Raw genomic sequence first — 23109 nt, 5'->3', positions numbered from 1 at the left:
TAATGTTACTCTATAAAATAGTTGATTTGAAATAAAAAACTACCGAATTTTAAGTTTTCTTGGGCGTTATTTATTTTTTCTTCACTAGTTTCGTGAAAATCCGTCAATCTACATTTCTTGGCATTGTTGTTGGTTTTTTCACGATCCAAAAGGAGGGCTTTTGTAGATGAAAGAGATGGTCAAACTAATACATTCCTGGTTTCAACGAAATCCTTAGATTTCAAGCTTGAAATTGCAATTTCTTGGCCGTTATTTCGGTGTTCTTCAAATTTCGATGAAAAATCCGCAAATCTAAGGATTTTGGCCTGGTTTTTTATAAAAATAGGGAGCTTTTAATGATCACAGAGATGTCCAGATTTTCAGACTTCTAATTTCATTGAAATCGAGAGATTTCAAGCTCGCTTTTGAGATTGAAGCTTCATTTTAGTAGGAAGAAACCAAGGTAAGCTCCAATCTGATTTGTTTTTAATTTGTTTCCTAATTTTTCAACCTTTTTTTAGGATTTTTCAAACAATATTTGACTGAAATTAGTGATTGAATTCAATAAAAGAATGGATTTGAGAACAAAAACAGACATTTGGAGCTCGATTTTAGGGTTATTTGGGATATCGATTTTTTTTAAAAAAAAATATTTCGCTTAATAAAATTATGTTTTATGATGAATATGTGAAATGTTTTTCTATTTTTCTTAATAAAATTATGTTTTTTGATCAAATTACATTTGATGAATATGACAAAAAAAAAAAATCGATTCTTCTATTATTAATGTTAAAAAATTTTTAACAAAAAATAAATAAGTGCATGATAATGTTGCTTGATCTTTTGGTTCGATTTTGTTTTTCTCGATATTTTTAATATTATATTAGTAGGTTTCCAATCTTAGAAATAGTGCATAGTGTAATGTATTTTAGAAATAGTGCATTTTGTAACGTATATTCTAGATGGTCAATTTTCAATACTTTTTAGTGTTCATAGATATGCCCGATCTATACTAATTTTGAAGCTCTAAATTTTATAATCATTTAATCATAGACAAAAATGGATTTTGAGAATGTCATCAAGATTTTCAATAGTAAAACAACGTCACTTGAATTTTGATACTATTTGAAAGTGCATTTTACTTCGATTGTTTAAGCCCTCAATTATGTACCTTAAAACATCAAAATAAGGTGCACCACCAAATTTTATAACAAGCTTAAAATCTATTTTCATGTCCCATTATAAAATTCTAAGTTTCAAAAATGGTTCAGATCAAGTAGATTTATAATCACATACTAATAGCCATTCTCATTACTGTTAGCCATTGTTAGTTGGACCAGTGTTCGCAAAATCGAACAGGAACGGTTAACCGAACATGAGGCTGGGAGCGGTTTGAACTGGAACCGGACTAATTGGGGCAGTTAACCGGACTAACCGGTCAAGTAGATTTTTTTTAAAAAAAGGGTAAAAAACTCCTAATTTTTTTTAAAAAAATATAAATACTTATATTAAGTGTATAATATCTTATTACATATATTTATCTTACAAAAAAAGAAAAAATTGAAACAACTTTTTATAAATTAATATTTGAATACTGTGGTCCTTTACATGAAAATAACTTAGGATATTTTGTGAAGATATTTTTGGCATGTAACATATTCTTCCAAGAATTAACATATTTATCCCAAACCTTACGTGAAAAACTTTCTGGGTTTTTTTTTTTTTTATTACAAAAATTGCTCACATTAGTAATGAAAGCTTATGCACGTTTTTTACAAATAATAAAAGTAGCTTGATGCTATTAAATCAAATAAAAATGCCTACTAATTATGACAAGAAATAGAATGGACCTCTTCCTTATAGTTAGATAAAGCATAATTCATACAATATTTTTCGATGAAGTAAAATTAGGCATACTTCACAAAAAGTTCATCATATGTGCAACAAAACAAAAAATCAATGCACAACACACTGATATGTTCTACTGTTCGTATATGTTATTATATGTATCTACCGTATCCATATCAGAGTGTTGTGCATTAATTTTATCAAAAAATAAGAACAGTAGAACAAATAATTTGATCAAAAAATAATTTTATTACGAAAATTAGAAAAACATTTCTCATATTCATCAAAAAATGCAATTTTATTAAAATATCATAATTCTATTAAAAATAATTTTATTAAACAAAATAGAAAAACACTTCCCAATTTCATCAAAAAAGATAATTTTCTTAAACAAAATATCTTTTTTTAAAAAAATCGACTTTTCAAAAACCCCAAAAGTGAAGCAACATTTCGAGCAAGAAACTACCCTTAATGTTTGGATAATTGAACAAATAAACATACATGCATTGTAAAGGCTTCGATCATCTTTCAAACGCACCAAATATCATCAAAAAATATTTGGTATTTTTAATTTAATTGAAGAAAAGGTAGAGATCTATAAAAATTTCAAGATATGGTGCAATGAAAAATTCATAAAAAACAATTTAGTCAATCATAAATAAGCATACTAATTTTATTTGACATACGAAGCCTCAATGATCGAAATACACAGCTGACTCTGATAAAAAAACAACTAATAAATGTACAAAAATCTACGTTTTTGGGTCGAACATAAGTTCTCAGAGCAACAGCTTTTCGGGCAAAAATAAACCCTTGATTTTTAGTTTTCTGAACAAATTAAAACTTGAATCTAGTATATGGTTCGAATAGAAATCAAACCCCTCAAATTTCATCAATAACCATTAGGTGTTGAGGAGATTATTGAAAGAATGGCGGAAATTTTCAAAAACCTAAAAAATCTGCCATTTCAATCCAAGAAACTCCTTTGTTTTCAATGTTGAAATCTAAATTACTTGTTTTATATCAATTATATAGTGATTTAAACCATTAAAACACGAAAAAAACCAAAAATTGACCGCAAACCAAATTAAAAAAAGTGCAAAATTGGATTCACAAGTTTCATGCTACATATAATGGTCTCTATTTCAAAATAACTCCAAATTTATATGGTATCGTTATTTTCTAAAAAAAAGGCCGGTCTGGTTAATTGAACACTGGTCGGTTTTGCAAAAACACGGCCGGTTCGACCTTGAACCACCTGTTTTGTAGTTGATTTTTTTTAGAGAGTGCCGTCTTGTGAGATGTGTGGTAAAACTGGCCCTAACCGGACTCACCACGCCACCCGAAGCAATCTAACCGGTCGGTTCCGATTCAGACTGGCTGGTTTTGCGAATACTGAGTTGGACTTTGTAACTTCATCAATTGAATTTATGTCAAATTATAAATTGTCTTGCATATCTCCATAGTATTCAAATATTAATTTATATAAAAAGTTGTTTCAATTATTATTATTTTAATATAAATGTATGTAATATGATAGTATACATTTAATCTATGTTTTTTTATTTTTTTTAAAATATTTTTTTTGGGAGGTTTTTTGACTTAACAAAATCTACTTGACCTGTTAGTTCGATTAACCGCCCCGATTAGTCCGGTTCCGGTTCGAACCGCTCCCAGCCCCATCTCCGGTTAACCGTTCCGGTTCGATTTTACGAACACTGGTTGCAACCTTGCAAAAGTGAGGTGCATCTCAAAAATCTAGTACAAAGAGTATTCTTTATTGGAGTTATGGCCTTTCAAGTTATAATTCTGGCATTCCATATTGGTTCTTGGTCATAGTGGGAGTGAACTAGAACCCTTGTCTCACTAGATCTTGACAAAGAAAGGGCAGAAAACCTAGTTCTATGTGCTAGAGGGGCTTTCGATCGTTGTCATGTGTTTCAGCGGTGGTGACGGTACCCATTTCTCACTGGTTTTGGGTTGCCTTTGCTTTCCTCTAGGTGTTTCCCTTCTACGTTGTGTTTTTGGCTTTCTTCAAAGAGATAGAGAGAGAGACCGCACTATCCATCTAACCTTCAATGCTAGCATATAGTCATGAATGAGGAAATTGCACCTTTAAAGGCAAATCACACTTGGGATTTGGTCTCATTGCCCCTAGAAAAGTATGTCATTGGTAGTAAATAGGTTTATAAAGTCAAGTTATGAGCTGATGGTATCCTTGATCGACACAAGGCTCAATTAGTTGCTCAGGGTTATGCCCAGAAGCAATGGTTTAAAAAACGGATTGGTGACCCGGATCGGGCTTCCAAAAAACCGATCCGGATCGACGAATCGGCGATCCGGATCGGGAATCGGGTGAATCGGTCAGAATAAAGCTTAAAAAAAATCCGAAAAAATTATTAAAATTCATTATAAATATTGTTTTTTAGGAATTCAATAAGAAATGAGGGTACTCCATTAAGAATTTTCATGTTTTTGAATGAATATGCGAATATTGATATGTTCTTTCCCTGCATGAACCGCCATTCAGCATTTAATTTACATCACACAAAAGGATAAACATATAATTATCATGGAATAAGTATATCAACATACATGGACTACAATAAAGCATAAAATTAGTAACATATGATCTAAAAATAAAATGATAGACGACGTTATTGTTCTTCTTGGTCACGCTGATGCCATTGATTGAATTCGTTTGACAATTCATTGATTCGATCTAAAAACGAATCATCGATATTAGCAGGCGTCTGACTATTCCCAAATCCCTGAGTGTTAGTGTTTTGTTGTGTTCCCAATCTAAAATCCCCGAAGATTGTCCATCCTTCATGCTCACCTGCACTGTCGTGCTCATCCCTACACTGTTGCTGTTGGGACTCGATATGTGAATAATATGGCTAGGATAGGGTGGCCTCAGAATCATCATCTCTCTCATTTTCTCTTTGAATAATATGGATTAAAAAAAAAAATAACGAATTTTCAAAAAAATCGATCATGGATTAAAAAAAAAAATCACAAATTTTCAAAAAATTCTATCATGGATTACAAAAAAAAATTCGATCATGGATTAAAAAAAAAAAATCACAAATTTTTCAAAAATTCTATCATGGATTACAAAAAAAAATTTGATCATGGATTAAAAAAAAAAATCACAAATTTTCAAAAAATTCAATCATGGATTACAAAAAATTCGATCATGGATTACATAAAATTCGATCATGGATTACATAAAATTAGATCATGGATTACAAAAAAAAACAAACAAAAAAAACAAAAAATTCAATCGTGGATTACAAAAAAAGAAAAAAATAATTCGATCATGGATTACAAAAAATTCAATCATGGATTACAAAAAACTCTATCATGGGTTACAAAAAAAGCAAAAAACAAAAAATTCAATCATGGATTACAAAAAAAAAAACAAACATTTCGATCATGGATTACAAAAAAAAAAACAAACATTTCGATCATGTATTACAAAACATTCGATCATGGATTACAAAAAATTCTATCATGGGTTACAAAAAAAAAAAAAAAAACAAAAAATTCGATCATGGATTACAAGAAAAAAAAACAAACACTTCGATCATGGATTACAAAAAATTTGATCATGGATTACAAAAAATTCTATCATGGGTTACAAAAAAACAAAAAATTCGATCATGGATTACAAAAAAACAAAAACAATTTGATTATGGATTACAAAAAAATCGATCAAGTATTACAAAAAAATCTATCATGGATTACAACAAAAAAAAAAAAAAAAATTCCGTATGGTACTCGTCGATTCACTGCTCGGACTCGCCGATTCCGTACAGTGAATCGGCGAGTCACTGTACAAAATCATCCGGTTCTCTCTAGAACCGGACGATTTCCGATTTTTTAGCCGATACGATCCACTTTTTGCGATTTTCGAGTCGAACCGGGTGAGTCCGGTTCGACTCGGTGTTTTTTAAAACACTGCCCAGAAGTATGGCATCAATTATGGAAAAAAATTTTGTTCCAGTTGCTAAGATAACAACTATTCGTACTTTTATTGCACTCGCATCTTTTCATGAGTAGCCCATATGGCAGATGAATATAAAAAATGCATTTCTTAATGACGAACTTCAAGATGAAGTTTACATGTGTCAACCACCTGGGTTTGTTTCTCAAAATGAGTCATTGGTTTGCTGAATTTATAAAGCAATTTACGGTCTTAGACAAGCTCCCCGTGCGTGGTTTGAGTGTTTTCGAGCTGTCATTCTCACAATTGGCTTCACTCAAAGTAAACATGATCACTCCAAATTTTTTCATACCACAAAACATGGAATTTACATCATTTTATTATACTTTGATGATATTATCATCTCTGGTAATGATTTCACTTCCATCAATAATGTGAAACTACGATTGCAAGACAAATTTCAAATGAAGGACCTTAGGGAAGTATCTTATTTTCTTGGCCATGAGATATCTTGCTCTAAATGTGGTATTTACATCCATCAACAGAAGTATGCACTTGATCTTGTTTCTAGTACCCGATTGAATGATGCGAATGTTGTTGATACACCCATAGAACTCAATGTTAAACTTTATGTACATATTGGAGATCCTCTTCTTGAGCCTACGATGTATTGCAAACTCGTCGGCTCCTTCATCTATTTCACGATGATTGACCCAGATATTTCATATGTTGTTCATGTTGTGAACTAATTTGTTTCAAATCTTCGATGGCCACAACTATCAGCAGTTCATCGAATTTTGTGCTATGTTGGAGGTACTTCCATTCGTAGATTATTCTTTAACTCCACATCCTCTTTAGATATCAGTGCATATGCAGATTGGACAGGTGATTCAGACATTTGCCACTCTACTACATGATATTGCATGTTTCTTGGATCATCATTAATATCATCGAAGAGCAAGAAACTAGACATTGTTTCCAAGTCAAGCACTGAAGTTGAGTATCGTGTTATGTCCTCTGTTGCTAGTGAGATTGTTTGGGTTCGTGCTCTTCTCAATGAGTTTGGTATCTCTATTTCAAATCTCACACCTTTATATGCAGATAACCAGGTGCAATTAAGATTGCATCTAATCCAGTTTTTCATGAGTGAACAAAGCATAATAACGTATATTGTCATTATGTTCGTGATCACCATCTTGATGATACATTATCTCTCCCTTATTTTTCTTCTACTGTGCAATAGCTGATATTTTCACCAAATCTATTACTCGAAGCCGCCAAGATTTTCTAGTGGACACGCTAATGCTTTACTCATGTCCGCATCAGCTTGAAGGGGCTAATAATGTGTGTACCAAAATAAAATATATAATTTTCAGTTTCTTTTATTGTCATTGTATATTTGTGTAAGGCTAATGTGATCAAGATAATTTCTCACTGTAACCATGCATCTTCCCTAAGGGGCCGTTTGGGTACCTAAAAATCTATTACATGATAATAGATTACAAGGAAATACGATAATTCCATTGTTTAGGTATACTTTAATAGTAAAGAAATATAAAGAGATTACTTAAGATTACCTGAGATTTCTCAAAAAATCACCAAACCGATTAAGGGTCGTGAAAAATCTATTACGCGCATTGACGAATAATATTTGGGAAATCTTTCGCACCCGTCTCTCTCTGTCCTATCCCGGCTTAAAAAAAAATGCCATCGTCATTTTCTCTCTTTCAAACTCATCTTCTCTTTGCCGTATCCCTCGCTTAAAAAAGCGTCAACCTGCCATTTTCTTTCTCTCAAACTCGTCTAGGGAACTTACCAAAGCGATAATTTTCTCTTCACGGGTAAGCTTTACTTACTCTCTCTTCTTGAGCCATAACAACTGGTTTGCATCAGTGCTCCCTTCCTCTCTAAACCTGTCACACCCCGAGATGTGACAGACAAAACATATATACATCTATTGATAGGACAAATTTACAGTGGCGAGGTCTTACAAAGTAACAAAAGAAAGTTTAAGCAAAACTACAATATCTTCCCAAAGTTGATCTTGACGAGGACACAAATGAAACCGCAGTTATCCTGAAAAATGTTTACCATAGTTTGATGAGTTTGGCTACTCAGTAAGTGATCATCATAATCCTAAAAATAATCATGGTTGAAAGATATCAATATTTTCAAAAAGAAGATCTATTAACAGAAATGCATCAACAGTTTCACTTTCAATAAATGCATAATTAAGTATAATCTGAATAATTGAAATGCATATAACACTTTAACACGTCAATGCATAATTCAAAGGATTTCACAAAATACCCTACTGGCGTCCCAAGTAGGTCACCTATATACGCCATCAGCGTCCTGATAGGTCCACTTAATCCCTATCGGCGTCCCAGATAGGTCCACTTAATCCCTGCAGGTTCACTTATACCTCACCGGCGTACCCGATGAGTCCACTTAATCCCTACCGGCGTCCCGGATAGGTCCACTTATACCTCACCGGCGAACCGGATGAGTCCACTTGCATACTTAAATTATCTCAAAATCTCTTTAAACATTCGAAAGCAGCAAATATCATGTACTCAACATATCACTGAAATCACTAATATGAATTTCACTAAAACCATTAATAACAGTCACTTTCAATAACATTTCAACCAATCAAATATTTTGGGCTCAAATTTAGAAAGGTAGCAATTCGTAAAGACATTCTAGCATAATTGCCAATCTAATATGTATAGGAAAACTCTTATAGAAATTCAAGAATACGGAATTATCACAATTTATGGGATGTTAATTTGCAAATAAACATTTCACAACAATACTATAATCAATTGCAAAAATGTCAATTTTTAAATAATAAGGCAATCATTTGCACATGAATTTTACAATGTCTAAATATTCAAAACAGTAGAAAGAAATATCACAATTTTACTAAAAGCAGAAATATCACATTTATTTTTAACAATAGACAAGAAAAATGAATAAATTTATTTTTCTAATTTACAACGTTCAAAATTTCTAACATAGATAAAATATTACAATTTTTGTTAAAAAGATTATTTTTCAAGATAATGAGGTCACGTGCGCATAAAATTTATCGCGCCTAAAATTCATGATAATAAGCAGAAATAATTATTTTATTTTATTTTTAAAAAGAATGAATTATTTTTCGAGACAATGAGGTCACTTACACGTAAAACTGATAAAATAAAGATCCTAGATGGAAATATCACTATTTATTAAAAATAGACTATTTTTCAGAAAGACGATGTCACTTACACACAAAACTTATAAAATAAAGATCCTTGACGGAAATATCACTATTTATTAAAAACATACTATTTTTCAAGAAGACGATGTCACTTACACACAAAACTTATAAAATATAGATCCTGGACGGAAATAACACTATTTATTAAAAACAGACTTATTTTCAGGAAGACGATGTCACTTACACACAAAACTTATAAAATAAAGATCCTGGACGGAAATATCACTATTTATTAAAAACAGACTATTTTTCAAGAAGACGATGTCACTTACACACAAAACGTATAAAATAAAGATCCTGGATGGAAATATCACTATTTATTAAAAACTGACTATTTTTCAGGAAGACGATGTCACTTACACACAAAACTTATAAAATAAAGATCCTAGACGGAAATATCACTATTTATTAAAAACATACTATTTTTCAGGAAGACGATGTCACTTACCCACAAATACTTGAGGAGCTTCCGATAAAAATTCGGTTAGAGAGAGGAGTTCGCTGTGTTTCGACCAGAGAGAAAAATCTCATAAGTTTTCTAAGATAGGAGTCCTCATCTCTCTGAATTTAAATTCTACTAATATATTATTTTATTCTTTTATTACGTTACAAGTGTGAGCGTTAGCTTACGCTTTAAATTACTAAAGCCCACATCCTTTAGTGGACGTGGCAAGCGCAAAGAAGCAACAAACCTTTTAAACGAAAAGCTTTGAAAAGTAGAGATGGTCCCTAAGGACCATCATGTTCAAACGAATCATCATGTATTAAAAGTTTATTTTCTTCTGTTTTTTTTTTTTTTTTCAAAAGTTTAGGATTGTTACATTCTTCCCCCCTTAAAGAAATTTAGTCCTCTAAATTTGTGTACCTGATTAATGAAAAATATTTTTAAATTTCCTAAAAATCTTAAACCTATTGCTCTGATACCATAATTGTCAGACCTCGAGATGTGACAGACAAAACATATATACATCTATTGATAGGACAAATTTACAGTGGCGAGGTCTTACAAAGTAACAAAAGAAAGTTTAAGCAAAACTACAATATCTTCCCAAAGTTGATCTTGACGAGGACACAAATGAAACCGCAGTTATCTTGAAAAATGTTTACCATAGTTTGATGAGTTTGGCTACTCAGTAAGTGATCATCATAATCCTAAAAATAGTCATGGTTAAAATATATCAATATTTTAAAAAAGAAGATCTATTAACCGAAATGCATCAACAGTTTCACTTTCAATAAATGCATAATTAAGTAAATCCGAATAATTGAAATGCACATAACACTTTAACGCGTCAATGCATAATTCAAAGGATTTCACAAAATACTCTACTGGCGTCCCAAGTAGGTCACCTATATACGCCATCAGCGTCCTGATAGGTCCACTTAATCCCTATCGGCGTCCCAGATAGGTCCACTTAATCCCTGCAGGTCCACTTATACCTCACCGGCGTATCCGATGAGTCCACTTAATCCCTACCGGCGTCCCGGATAGGTCCACTTATACCTCACCGGCGAACCGGATGAGTCCACTTGCATACTTAAATTATCTCAAAATCTCTTTAAACATTCGAAAGCAGCAAATATCATATACTCAACATATCACTGAAATCACTAATATGAATTTCACTAAAACCATTAATAACAGTCACTTTCAATAACATTTCAACCAATCAAATATTTTGGGCTCAAATTTAGAAAGGTAGCAATTCGTAAAGACATTCTAGCATAATTGCCAATCTAATATGTATAGGAAAACTCTTATAGAAATTCAAGAATACGGAATTATCACAATTTATGGGATGTTAATTTGCAAATAAACATTTCACAACAATACTATAATCAATTGCAAAAATGTCAATTTTTAAATAATAAGGCAGTCATTTGCACATGAATTTTGCAATGTCTAAATATTCAAAACAGTAGAAAGAAATATCACAATTTTACTAAAAGCAGAAATATCACATTTATTTCTAACAATAGACAAGAAAAATGAATAAATTTATTTTTCTAATTTACAGCATTCAAAATTACTAACATAGATAAAATATTACAATTTTTATTAAAAAGATTATTTTTCAAGATAATGAGGTCACGTGCGCATAAAATTTATCGCGCCTAAAATTCATGATAATAAGCAGAAATAATTATTTCATTTTATTTTTAAAAAGAATGGATTATTTTTTGAGACAATGAGGTCACTTACATGCAAAACTGATAAAATAAAGATCCTAGACGGAAATATCACTATTTATTAAAAATAGACTATTTTTCAGAAAGACGATGTCACTTACACACAAAACTTATAAAATAAAGATCCTAGACGGAAATATCACTATTTATTAAAAACATACTATTTTTCAAGAAGACGATGTTACTTACACACAAAACTTATAAAATAAAGATCCTGGACGGAAATAACACTATTTATTAAAAACAGACTATTTTTCAGGAAGACGATGTCACTTACACACAAAACTTATAAATTAAAGATCCTGGACGGAAATATCACTATTTATTAAAAACAGACTATTTTTCTGGAAGACGATGTCACTTACACACAAAACTTATAAAATAAAGATCCCGGACGGAAATATCACTATTTATTAAAAACTGACTATTTTTCAGGAAGACGATGTCACTTACACACAAAACTTATAAAATAAAGATCCTAGAAGGAAATATCACTATTTATTAAAAACAGACTATTTTTAGGAAGACGATGTCACTTACCCACAAATACTTGAGAAGGAGCTTCCGATAAAAATTCGTCTAGAGAGAGGAGTTCACTGTGTTTCGACCAGAGAGAAAAATCTCACAAGTTTTCTAAGGTAGGAGTCTTCATCTCTCTGAACTTAAATTCTACTAATATATTATTTTATTCTTTTATTACGTTACAAGTTACAAGTATGAGCGTTAGCTTACGCTTTAAATTACTAAAGCCCACATCCTTTAGTGGACGTGGCAAGCAAAGAAGCAACAAAGCTTTTAAACGAAAAGCTTTGAAAAGTAGAGATGGTCCCTAAGGACCATCATGTTCAAACGAATCATCATGTATTAAAAGTTTATTTTCTTCTTCTTTTTTTTTTTTTTTCAAAAGTTTAGGATTGTTACAAAACTCGTGCCCTCTATCTTGAGCCCTAATAAGTGGTTTGCATAAGGTGCTCTTTGCGTAAAGTGCTCATTTCCTCTTTAAGATCGCCCCTCTCTCTCTTTGAGTCCTAATAACTGGTTTGTATAAGGTGCTCCCGCTCGTTTTAACCATTTATTTTGGTGTGGATAAGCCCTACCTATCTAGTCTTCTCCAATGCCTCAAAATTTTCTAGTGCAATTATCAAACCTTCTAGTATATTAATCAAACTTTTTCCAATTTTTCAACTTGTAGCATAAAGATTTTGAATTTGGTATCATACATTTATTGCTTATTTGAAATTATATAGAGACATTTGAAAGACTTCTATAATAAATAAATAAAAATAAGGCTTATCACAATAACAATATGTTACTCCAATCATATTATTCCAATGACTTATCATGTTGAAACCAAAGTCTAATCCTGTTAGAAGACATGTGATTCCATGTAAGTGCCAGAGGCATGCAAAATAAGTAGGAAATTGTCTGATGGTGACTTTAGAATAGTACAAGTTATTATTAAAAAATCTTTTTGGAATGGTGATGATGTTATTATTAGAAAATCTTTTTGGAATGGTATGATGATGACTTTAATTTAACATTTCAGTAGAATTTTGTGACAAAAAAAAAAGAAATGATAGTTTATAGGTAAGTGCTGATAAAATGCTAGTATGGCATTTTCCATATTTCTTCCAAACATAGCCAAACAGTAGCAATGTATTTACCAGGTTGCATTTAAATACTAGCCAAACAGTAACAATCTATTTACAAGTAATATATTATAAAGTAATATATTATACCAATAATATATTTTCAAACAATTTATTTTCAGGTATTCAAACAACCCCTAAATCTAACATTAAAAGACACGGCAATATCAATATCAGGGGAAAGCAAAGAGGGAGAGAGACACGGCAGTATCAGTATAAGGGGCTTTGCTTTCATAGCTCTTGGTGGCTACAGGTCAACCCCAAATGCAGAGACGTGTGGGGTGGGATCTATTATACTCTCCTCTCAATGCCACCGTTGATGGCAACATCTTTGTCGTCTCCTTCTCTCTTTCTATGCAATAATATACCATTCCCATTGACATGGCATTGCATGAACGGCACCTATCACCAACTCTAAGACTATAACATATAATATTGGCAGAGGAATTTCTTTGATATAAAATTTTAGGATATACTTTAAAACTAGGAAAAAGTATATACAAGTACCGGTGCATCTCAAAATCCAATGGAAGGAGTATCCTTTATTGGAGTTGTAGCCTTTCAAGCATTTTATTTTGGTTTAAATTCTTGAAAAACTAGGATTTGAAATGACATAAAACCTAAGCCTATATGTTGAGGGGCTTTTGAATTAAGAGAGTGGAGCGTTTGCTCTAGTCAGGATCGTTATGTACGTATCTCATGATAGTGTGAGCTAGAGCATGAGGGCTATCATGAGCCAGAGCATGAGAATTTTTTTAGTATTTCTTAATATTATTTTGAGTTCAAGTATTTTTAAGTTTTAGGGGAACCTTGTATGTGTAGGCTAAGCTTTGAGAAGATATAAGCCAAAATCCTTTAATGTGAGGATTCTCAAAGCATGTGCATATATAGTTGCAAAGAGCAACCTGCTCTCTTGAGGTGAGATCCCTTTTAAAAGTAAAGCACATATGTTAAGAGAGATGATGCTCGTATCCGCAAGAGTGTATACCTTCGAGGTACACATATAATCAATAGTAAGTCTAGGATTCGGCCATCTATAGATCAAATCTGATCATTTCGTCCTTTCAAATCTGATCATCTCAACCTCAAGATGTATGGATACAAATACAAAAACATTTTAAACTCTTAAAGCATCTTATAACAAATAATTCGTACCGTTTATTTTCAATATTTTTAAATATTTATAGATTTGCTCGATCTTGTACATTTTTTGTAGTACAAATCTCATAACTAAGGATGAAAATAGATTTTCAAGCCATCAAAAGGATTTTGACATTTTCAAGTCACCAAAAGGTTTTCAATACCGAATTACATCTTCAAAAAAAATCTAGAGGTACGCCTTACTTCTACAGTATAAGGAGGGCACCTCATACAAACCTCACGCTTTTCGAATTGCTTCAAAAAATTACTATAGGGAACAACCAAACATGTAATCAAGTGGCCCCCAAGTGGCCAATGGACACCACGTGTCCACCACATGGTTGTCATTCGTGACCTCAGGGTGATGCGCAATCTTAAGGTGGCATAGCCAACAATGGTTTTGCTTGTGGTGATATCTTGGATAAGCATGGTTTATAATATGCACATGAGTGCAATTTGGCACATATGTGGCTTGCCCCATGGGATTTAAATATTTTTCTTAGATCTTGTTCCTTTCTCCCATTAAAGTTTAGATATTTTCCTTAAATCTTGATCCTTTGTCCATATTAAACCTAGATCTAGAAGCCATTTTTCATGTGGGAGTTTAGAATTGGACAAAAGGACTTCAATTTGTGTTATCGCACATATTTGTCTTATGACAAGACATGCGTGTACCACATCACATGTGTGAGTCTAGCCAATGTCAATTGCATAAATTAGCTTTATTAAAGTAAGAGGAGACGGAGAGAGTGGGACGCCCCACTTATTTATTTCTCTCTACAAAATCTTGTCCCTTGATTTTGAGATTGAATGGTGGATATAAGGCAACTCCTTATGGGTTATTGAAATTGAAATAAAACCTGGACGTTTACAAGAAGATAATTATGCTTAAACGACAACCATCCATATGATAGCCATTTAATGTGTTGTATGGCTAGGATCTTAGTCTTTTTTAGCATTTAGATGCCCATAATTAAGGATCAAGTTTAACCAACTTGAAGCAACTCCATGGTGACTACGCGTTGAGGTTTCTACTCCAAGGCATCTTCTTCTTGTCGTAAACTTACCCTAACAGTAAGGTAGCTCACTTACTTTGGTTCAATATAGGTGTTTTTGCCTTGAGTTTTCATGCCTAGTTGATCCCCCATATGCCTTCAATATTCTTAGGTATAACATCAAGATAGAGTTTTCATGCCTAGTTGATCCCCCATATGCCTTCAATATTCTTAGGTATAACATCAAGATAAAGTCGTTTTCATCACATTGGAAACCTCTATTTTCACAAGCCTTCATTATAACAAAATGTATTCATGACCATGTTTGAGTTTTACTGTCCATTGTGCTTTCTCTAACCTAGGCATGCCACATTTCTTGCTCCCAAACTTTGTTCATTTCAGCCCCTTATCTTTCGACTATCTTGGTTAAATAAACATTGTGTTGATTCATACTTCATGATATATACTTCCTATTCACGTGGTTAAAGTTAGGTCTATGATCTTGCGCTATCAGTAGTGGGCATATACAAGGGGTGTAATTATATCAAGGTGTTAAACCATGTATATGAACTCTTTAATTGACTTCCAATAATTTTAGATCAAGTTTATCCATTTGGGTTCATGTTTATGTAAGTGGAGGTTGAGTGCATTTGGGTATTGTATTTCAAATTTGTATTATTCAAGTATACGTTTCACGAGGCTTATGTACATGTTGCTGAAATTTACGTTATGGTGATGTATTTAGTTTTGGACTTAAAACTTTCCAAGTGTCTAGTATAGGTGGGGATTTCCTTGGGAGTTAAGACCAATTTCAAGTGCCATTTGTATATAATTTTTTCTTTTCTTTATAAGAAGTCCTATTTGTATAATTTGGAGTAACTGTATGTGAGAATTGAGGGATTTGCAACAACATATGCCGCTGCAACTTGTCCACTCAATGTGTAATTTTCCAATGTATTGTGATTTGTTTTTTTGTTTTCTATACCTTGAAATTGTCCCCTCTACCTTCATCATCCTTGAGTTGGAAGACATTCCAAATGGATCATCTTAACCTCGAAATATATGTGGTAAAAAAAAAGAGTATTTTAAGTCCTAAAAATAGTATATCGTGTCACAAGTTATCTGGATCATTTAGTTTCAAGATTTTCAAGTGTTTATAGATATACTTGTCTGTGTCATTTATGAAATTTTAAATTTTATAATAAATAGTTAAACATGAATTTTCAAGCTACCCTAAGATTTTCAAAACTAGAATTACATCCTCAGGAAAAATTTAGTGGCCTGCTTTACTTGTCCAGTATAAGTTGTTCACTTACCCAAACCTCACCCTAAAACTACCATGACAATTATTTTTAATAAAAAAAATTAGTACCAATAGATTTTAACTATGTACACACTCAAATTTTATTATCCAAAAAGTAAAGAAAAAAGTTTATATATAGTTACAAGTTGTAGGAGTAAAGTTACAATAATCTACATTGTTTATTTTATCTTATATTTTGGACATTATCTTAAAGGGAAATGTTTCTATTTGATTCCAACAACATATAAGTTATACGCGACCCCACTACTTAGCCATTCGATTAATCAAATGGCTACAATGTCACGTCAAACATTTTTTTATTTTTTATTTTTTTTCTAAAAAACATTTTTTTATGAAATTTTGGGCGTCTCATAAGAAAAATAGGACGAACCTGAAAAAAATAAAACAAAAAAAATTTATGTAAAAATAAATAACCAAAATGCCCAGGCAATTTTTAGGGTATTCTGGTAATTTTTCATCATCGAAAATATATTTTTAATATTTTTATCATGTGCGCCTTTGTTAGATCTATGCATGTTCCAAATTTTACTTCAATATTATTTGTAAAATAAAATAAAAAATAAAACATTATGAGTTGTCTGATCAAGATCTGACGGTTCAGTGCTAGCTTGTGACATTGTGACTCAAGCCGTCTCAGCCATCTACTCAGATCTAATGATTGAAGCTAGGGATCACATTTATTATATATATGTGGGTGGGGTCACATAGAAAGCCCTCCTTGTCTTGAAAGGCATATCATGTATCGATGTTGTAAAATAATGTCACCTCTACACTATCCAAAAAAAAAAAAAGATGATGTAATGCCTTGCAACCTTACTTCTACTAGCAATGCTGCAATCTTAAACAAACCTCACGTTTAAGATGTATTTTTCACATAAATAAATGCTTTTGAAATTTTCTATTTTTTCATGTCCCCAAATCTAGGCCCCTGAATGGGACTAACAGCGTTAAGTTTATTTCTATATTTTCACGTTCCAAATCTTTGCAGAATTGTAACTGTCGGTAGAGTGTGTAACTCGTGCGACATGAAATCTTTGAACTTGAAAACTTTATCACTTGTGGATGTAGTCACATGTGCGATAAACGATATAAAATTCTTTTTTATTTTTGAGTTTCTTGCTTGTGATTTGTTGATTGCTGATTCTATTTTTCTAGCTCATTATTTACAACAAATGGACCCCTTAATAGATAATAGAAAATGTGGGGGTCATATAACCTCCCATCCCCTTAATGGATAATCAACCTAGGAGCATTTTCACCTAAAATTTTGCTCAAAAATTTCACGCATGGAGTTATAAATGTTTTTGTGGGAAGGGTCAAATTTTCAGTAAATAGGCTTCAAAATCTACTCAACTTCATAAGGAACATAACAAATCTTCTATGGAATGGAAGGGGAGTGAGTTAGGGGCTGCTCAGGTGAATATTCCTCGCGGATTGGGAGAAATTGTTGGAGGTCACCTAGGCTGAAATACAAGAGCTTTTTTATAAACCCCTCTTCGATCTACCCATGATCCAGGCTTGGAATCCTACATGTATGCATATGACTGGAAAACTCATTCAATACGAAACAACATATTCAAAATTTCACTAATTTTACCGTGGAAATTGGGAGAAATAGCCAAAACAAAGTAGAATTTTCAAGTTCTTTTAGCCATCTTTTAGCCATGGAGAATAGTACCCATGATAGAATTTGAATAGTATGCTAACATAAAGTTCTCTTTGAATATCGCATTCATGGTTAGCAGGTCATCCTTGGCGAGCCATTCTTTTTTAGGATTCTTCTAGCTTGCCTTTTAACGGTTTTCTGATAAAATGTGGCCCTGATGCCCGCCCCTGAGTTTTAAGCATGTTTTTTAGAACGGCTTACCACATACGATTGAATGGATACTCCGAGGCAGAAATACAAAACACTACGTTTATTTACATACGCATGTACCTACTACTCACTTCACTCGGGCACCCATATGACCAATTGCAAGAATAACACTGATGATGAGCCCGTTTTTGGGTTTGCTCTCCTGATTAACATCCTTCTAAAGAGATTCAGTGTCTCTTTATTATCACAATTTTGCTAAAGTGTGTCATTTCTTTAATGGACATGAACAATCCATGTTGTCATCCCTCACAAACCATTCACCATGAAATGCCATGATACCACACCGCTCTCTACATTCTAATTGAACAATTGGCGTGCAATTTCGAATTGAGCCCATCTCAAACAACCAGAAATCATGAAGCCCCAAGAGCTAACATTCAAGCCCAAGCTGTAATCATACACTTCATGAGCATCACCCAAACTTCTTGATTGTCACAGGAATGCACCATATTGTAAATCGACCCTAAGATTGTTAGGAATGAAAGATCCAATTATTTGTCAATTGAAACAATAACTACTGAGATATTCGAATTCAAAGATCGAGAAAAACCCAATATTTGGAACTTTTGATTTCTCAAACGTTCAGCTTCAATTTTGAAAAATAGAGCTATAGATCTTGTTGGTATCTCAATACGATTAGATCAATATTTTTTTAAGAGTGAGATGGGTTAAAATAAGAGAAACTGACAAAGAGGGGCTCCAATAGTAGAGTGGCAGAAAATCAGACGATTTTTTAAAAATTACGCAAATTCTCGATTAAGATTGTATGCTATGAGACCCTTGACCTTTGTTATGAGGTGGTCACAAATATCCGGGACCAATTGATTTCAAATTGGACAACTCTTGGCGAGTTATGAAATTCAATAAATGTTTCTTTGAACATTGAATGCTGCCAAAGACACATTCACAACCACCTAATTTAAAATCCAATGAATAAAAGTGATTGTGATTTTCTTGTACCAAAAGTAAATGTTCTCTTTGAAGATTTTTTTTTCTCGGTTTTTACCCAAAAATAGGCCTATTTCTACAATTTATTAGTTGTTTAGAACTAGTGACTACCCGATTCCAAGATGGTTCCAGCAATTCCCATTTGATTCGATGGCTTTTCATGAGTTTACTGTGCAAAATCAAAGAGATCTTCGATTGAAGATTGCTTAGATCTGACACTACAAATTTGTTTTTTAAGATCTGATAGAGAGTGGGGTCAATCGAATTTCGATCTAAGAGCAGATCTATTCAGAAACAATCAAACAAATAGATCAGTGCTAGAGTCGGCATCGATTCTATGCACGAAATCCTAAAACAAAAGTAGTAAAAATTACTTAAATCTAGTAAATAAATATAGGGAAAAATTTATATAAGGTAGCAACCTTAAAATGTAGAATTACATATGCACATCAAAAATCCATAGGAAAAGGTTGTTTTAATGTTGATAACCCCTCTAATTGATCCTCTCAACATCGAGATGTATGAATATGTAAAAAAAAAAAGATTTTGAGTCGTAAAAATAGTGCATCTTGCAACACATTATCTAGACTGTCCATTTTCAAGATTTTCACATGTTTATAGATCTACATGATTTTAACTATTTTTGAAGTTTAAAATTTTATAATTAGATATGAAAATACATTTTTAGATAATCTTGAGAATTTTTTACACCAAAATTACATGTTATAATAAAATTTGGAGGTACGTCTTAATTGGATTGTTTAATGTTGCATCCTTATTGAAACCGCACCCATAAATAAAAGATATTCTAGCATACTAAATTACATGATGGGGACTACGAACTATAGTGTTCTATGATTAAAAAATCTTATGGGATAGTATAGTTTTAAAGATTTTAAAAAAATCATCAAATTTGACTTAATATTGAAATTGAAGCTATCCCAGTTATCATTGGTCCAAATACGCAACAAAGCCAAATTATGATATCATCAACAACTTTTCCTCGTTAAAATGATTTAAAAAGCTAGTGATATGGACGGCCGGCAGAAAAATGGTTATTCAGTGTTTGTTCATTCCAGTGGTTCGACTGCTTGTGTGAGTCCGTTCGTACGCGCTCGCCATTCTTTTTCAATCCTTGCTAAATCTATGGGCTTAACCTAAGATAGAGACGGGGCATTTTTTAATTATGCGTTAATGAATGAGTAAAAATAGAAATGAGATTTTACCTTTTCCTTTTCTTGTCGAAAGACATGCGCCCTTGATGAATCCAATACTTCATCATATATTATAATGATGGTGAATGAGCAATAGGGATCAACACGATAAATATCGTTGGGTGGCGAGCTCGCATGTAGCTGAGTTCGGCATTCAACTAGAGAATCTTAAAAAAATTATAAAAAAATTATAAATAATAAAAAATTAAGAAAGTTATCTGTAATATAGTTTTTTATGTTTTGTATCATTTTGGCAAAGATTAAAAAAGTGTTTTTGCCATAAATTATTATTTTTATATTTTCTCTTTTTTTGAATTATTTCTAAAATACCTCGTGTCAAATTGATTTTTTCAAAATCCATTTTTACTTTTTTTTAACCAAATTTAGATGTGTTTTATTTAATTTACTTTTTATATATATATATATATATATTTTATGTTTTTGTTTTTTTTTTTTTTTTTTTAAGAGAAAATATCTTCATACCTCCTATTTTTTGCTTACATTTCTCAAGAGACCCAAAAATTTAAACTATTTCTTGTGGTATAAAGTCTCTATCTTTTCTATCTTCCTACCCCTTAGACCCCTTTGACCGTACATTATTGACTTAAACATTTTGTGAAATGACTCTCTATGTCTCTTAAAACTGCGGTATCTCTCTCCTCTCTCTTTCTCTCTAAAAATTCTCTCTTACCTCTCTCATCCTCTCTTTCAATTTTTTGAGCTTGTAAAGACTACTCTCCTTCAATTTTACCATGGGCTTCATGGCTGATTCCTCAACTGATAAGGCTTATCCTTCACATGAGAAATAAATTTCCCACCCCTAATTCTGTAAGAACTCTCATCAAACTTTGAGGTTCTATTGTTTGAGTTTTGGTGCATGGAAGGGTTTCATGATCTTCTTGTGCATCACTGAAAGGGTTTCTGAAGAGAGAAGAGGTCTTAGGATTAGAGGATGAAGATCCACGACCTTTGAAATGAGCATCATCATCAAATGGGTTGTAAGATAATTTGTCGAGAACATGTAGGAGGTCTCTTTGAGGAGGGGGAGGAGGCCAAGCTGCGCAGTGATGAGATGCTCCTTCCCAATTGAAGGGCGAGTCACGTCTCCACCAACTCTGTGTGTTCTCTCTCCACCGGAGGCTTGTCTAGCGAAGACGACAATGGTTTGTTGAGTAATTGGTAGAATCCAACGTTGTTCCTATACATCTTGAACACCATCCAGACCTGCCCACCATGGCTGAAGCTGTTGACAACACATGCCAAGGCACCAGCCACGACGCCACCCATTGTTGTTGAGCCCCGAAGTGCCGATCCCACCATCACAACGGCCATCAGGACGGTCCCAGCCACAATCATCTCCCTATTGCAGGTCAAAACCAGCTTGCTGAGCCTCATGTACACCGTCATGTCTCTCTCTCGTACGACGCCTGCCACCTCTGCCATCTCCCTCTCCATCTCAGGGCTCCACCCATTATCAGTCGTCTCCTCCTCAGTCTTGGAAGGAGTAGCAGCAGCTCTCTTGGGCCACCACATTGCGGGCCCCATTTCAGAGGGGAACTTTTCGAGCATGCCAGGGAGCAAGGGCATGGGGGTAGGCTTTGTTGATGACCAACACTTAAGCCATGGCATCATCCAGAAATTGAGAAAGCTCTGGGCGAAGAGAGGAGTGAAGGCCCAATGTGGATTGGATACGCGAGTGGGAGGCTCTTGAAGAGTCGTGCGGCTTTCCTCTGCTCCTCTGCTAACGGAGAGGGATGAATCTTGCTCATCACGCACACTATGCCAGTGACCACCGAGTAGAGCAAGGTGGAGGAAAGGGTTAGGGAAAGGTGGGCAACATTAGAGCTCGGAAATGATGCGAGGACCGCCATGGTTGCAGCCGCGAGTGTGATTGAATTGGTGGAGTTGAGAAGGAGTGCTTTTCAATAAAGTTCTCTTTGAGGACGTCTCAACTAAGTTTGAGTCTTTTGACTATTTATCTTTGTTCTTTTGAAACTCTTTCTATTTGTTGGGGCAAAAAAAATCGATGTGGAGTTTTTAGAGAGAGGAGAGAGATACAGAGTTTTGAGAGAGATAGAAATGGAGTTATTTTACACAATGTTTAGGTCAATAATGTATGATCAAAGAGGTCTAGGGGGTAGGAAGATAGAAAAGATAAAGATTTTATGCCGCAAGAAATAGTTTAAATTCTTGGGTCTCTTGATAAATGGAAGCAAAAAACAGGGGGTACAGAGATATTTTCCCTTTGTTTAACACTTTTTTATTGCTATAGTACTCGACCCAATTCTGCAAAAATACACAAATGCCACAATCTGTTTCTCAATTAGTGTGATTGTGACACTAATTGAGAAGCAGATTGTTCTGATATTGTGGTATATGTCTTTCTCCACGTGGTATTAGAGCCCCAATGGTGACGATTATATTGTCTCGACTCTCTTGGTGAAGAAGATCGGTTGTCTTTGTTATGACAAATCCAGGTAGGGGGTCACATGTTCAAATTTGTATTTGTTTTGTGTACCCTATTTTTTATCTTTGAATGAAAGTTTTTCTTCTACCTCATCTTGGTTGTTCTTCTTTTATCTATTTAGTTATGAACCATGAATTAGTGTGACATTGTTACACCAATTGAGAAGCGGATTGTTCCGGTATTGTGGCATCTATCTTTCTCGATAAACTCAGGTCGTATTACTTAGACTCGGGTCAAGTACTCGGCCCGAGTTGCTCTTTCC

General features: G+C 33.3%; 1 protein-coding gene across 1 annotated transcript; it reads right to left on the bottom strand.

The window, feature by feature from the left end:
* Positions 1-21478: 21478 nt before the first annotated feature.
* LOC148783877 (putative F-box protein At4g22030) lies at positions 21479-21925 on the bottom strand. Its single transcript, XM_088846212.1, has one exon. The coding sequence runs from the start codon at positions 21923-21925 to the stop codon at positions 21479-21481; it is 447 nt and encodes a 148-aa protein (XP_088702338.1).
* Positions 21926-23109: the final 1184 nt, after the last annotated feature.

Source organism: Amborella trichopoda, chromosome 1, assembly GCF_054954075.1.
Source record: "Amborella trichopoda isolate Santa Cruz 75 chromosome 1, AtrichopodaSantaCruz75HAP2 v2.0, whole genome shotgun sequence".
Classification (NCBI taxonomy): Eukaryota; Viridiplantae; Streptophyta; class Magnoliopsida; order Amborellales; family Amborellaceae; genus Amborella; species Amborella trichopoda.
Note: the sequence above shows the minus strand (reverse complement) of the source record. Positions and strands in the feature narration are given on the sequence as shown.

Coding starts and splice junctions, on each gene's coding strand:
- LOC148783877 (XM_088846212.1), bottom strand. CDS start 21,925: ATGGGGCCCGCAATGTGGTGGCCCAAGAGAGCTGCTGCTACTCCTTCC.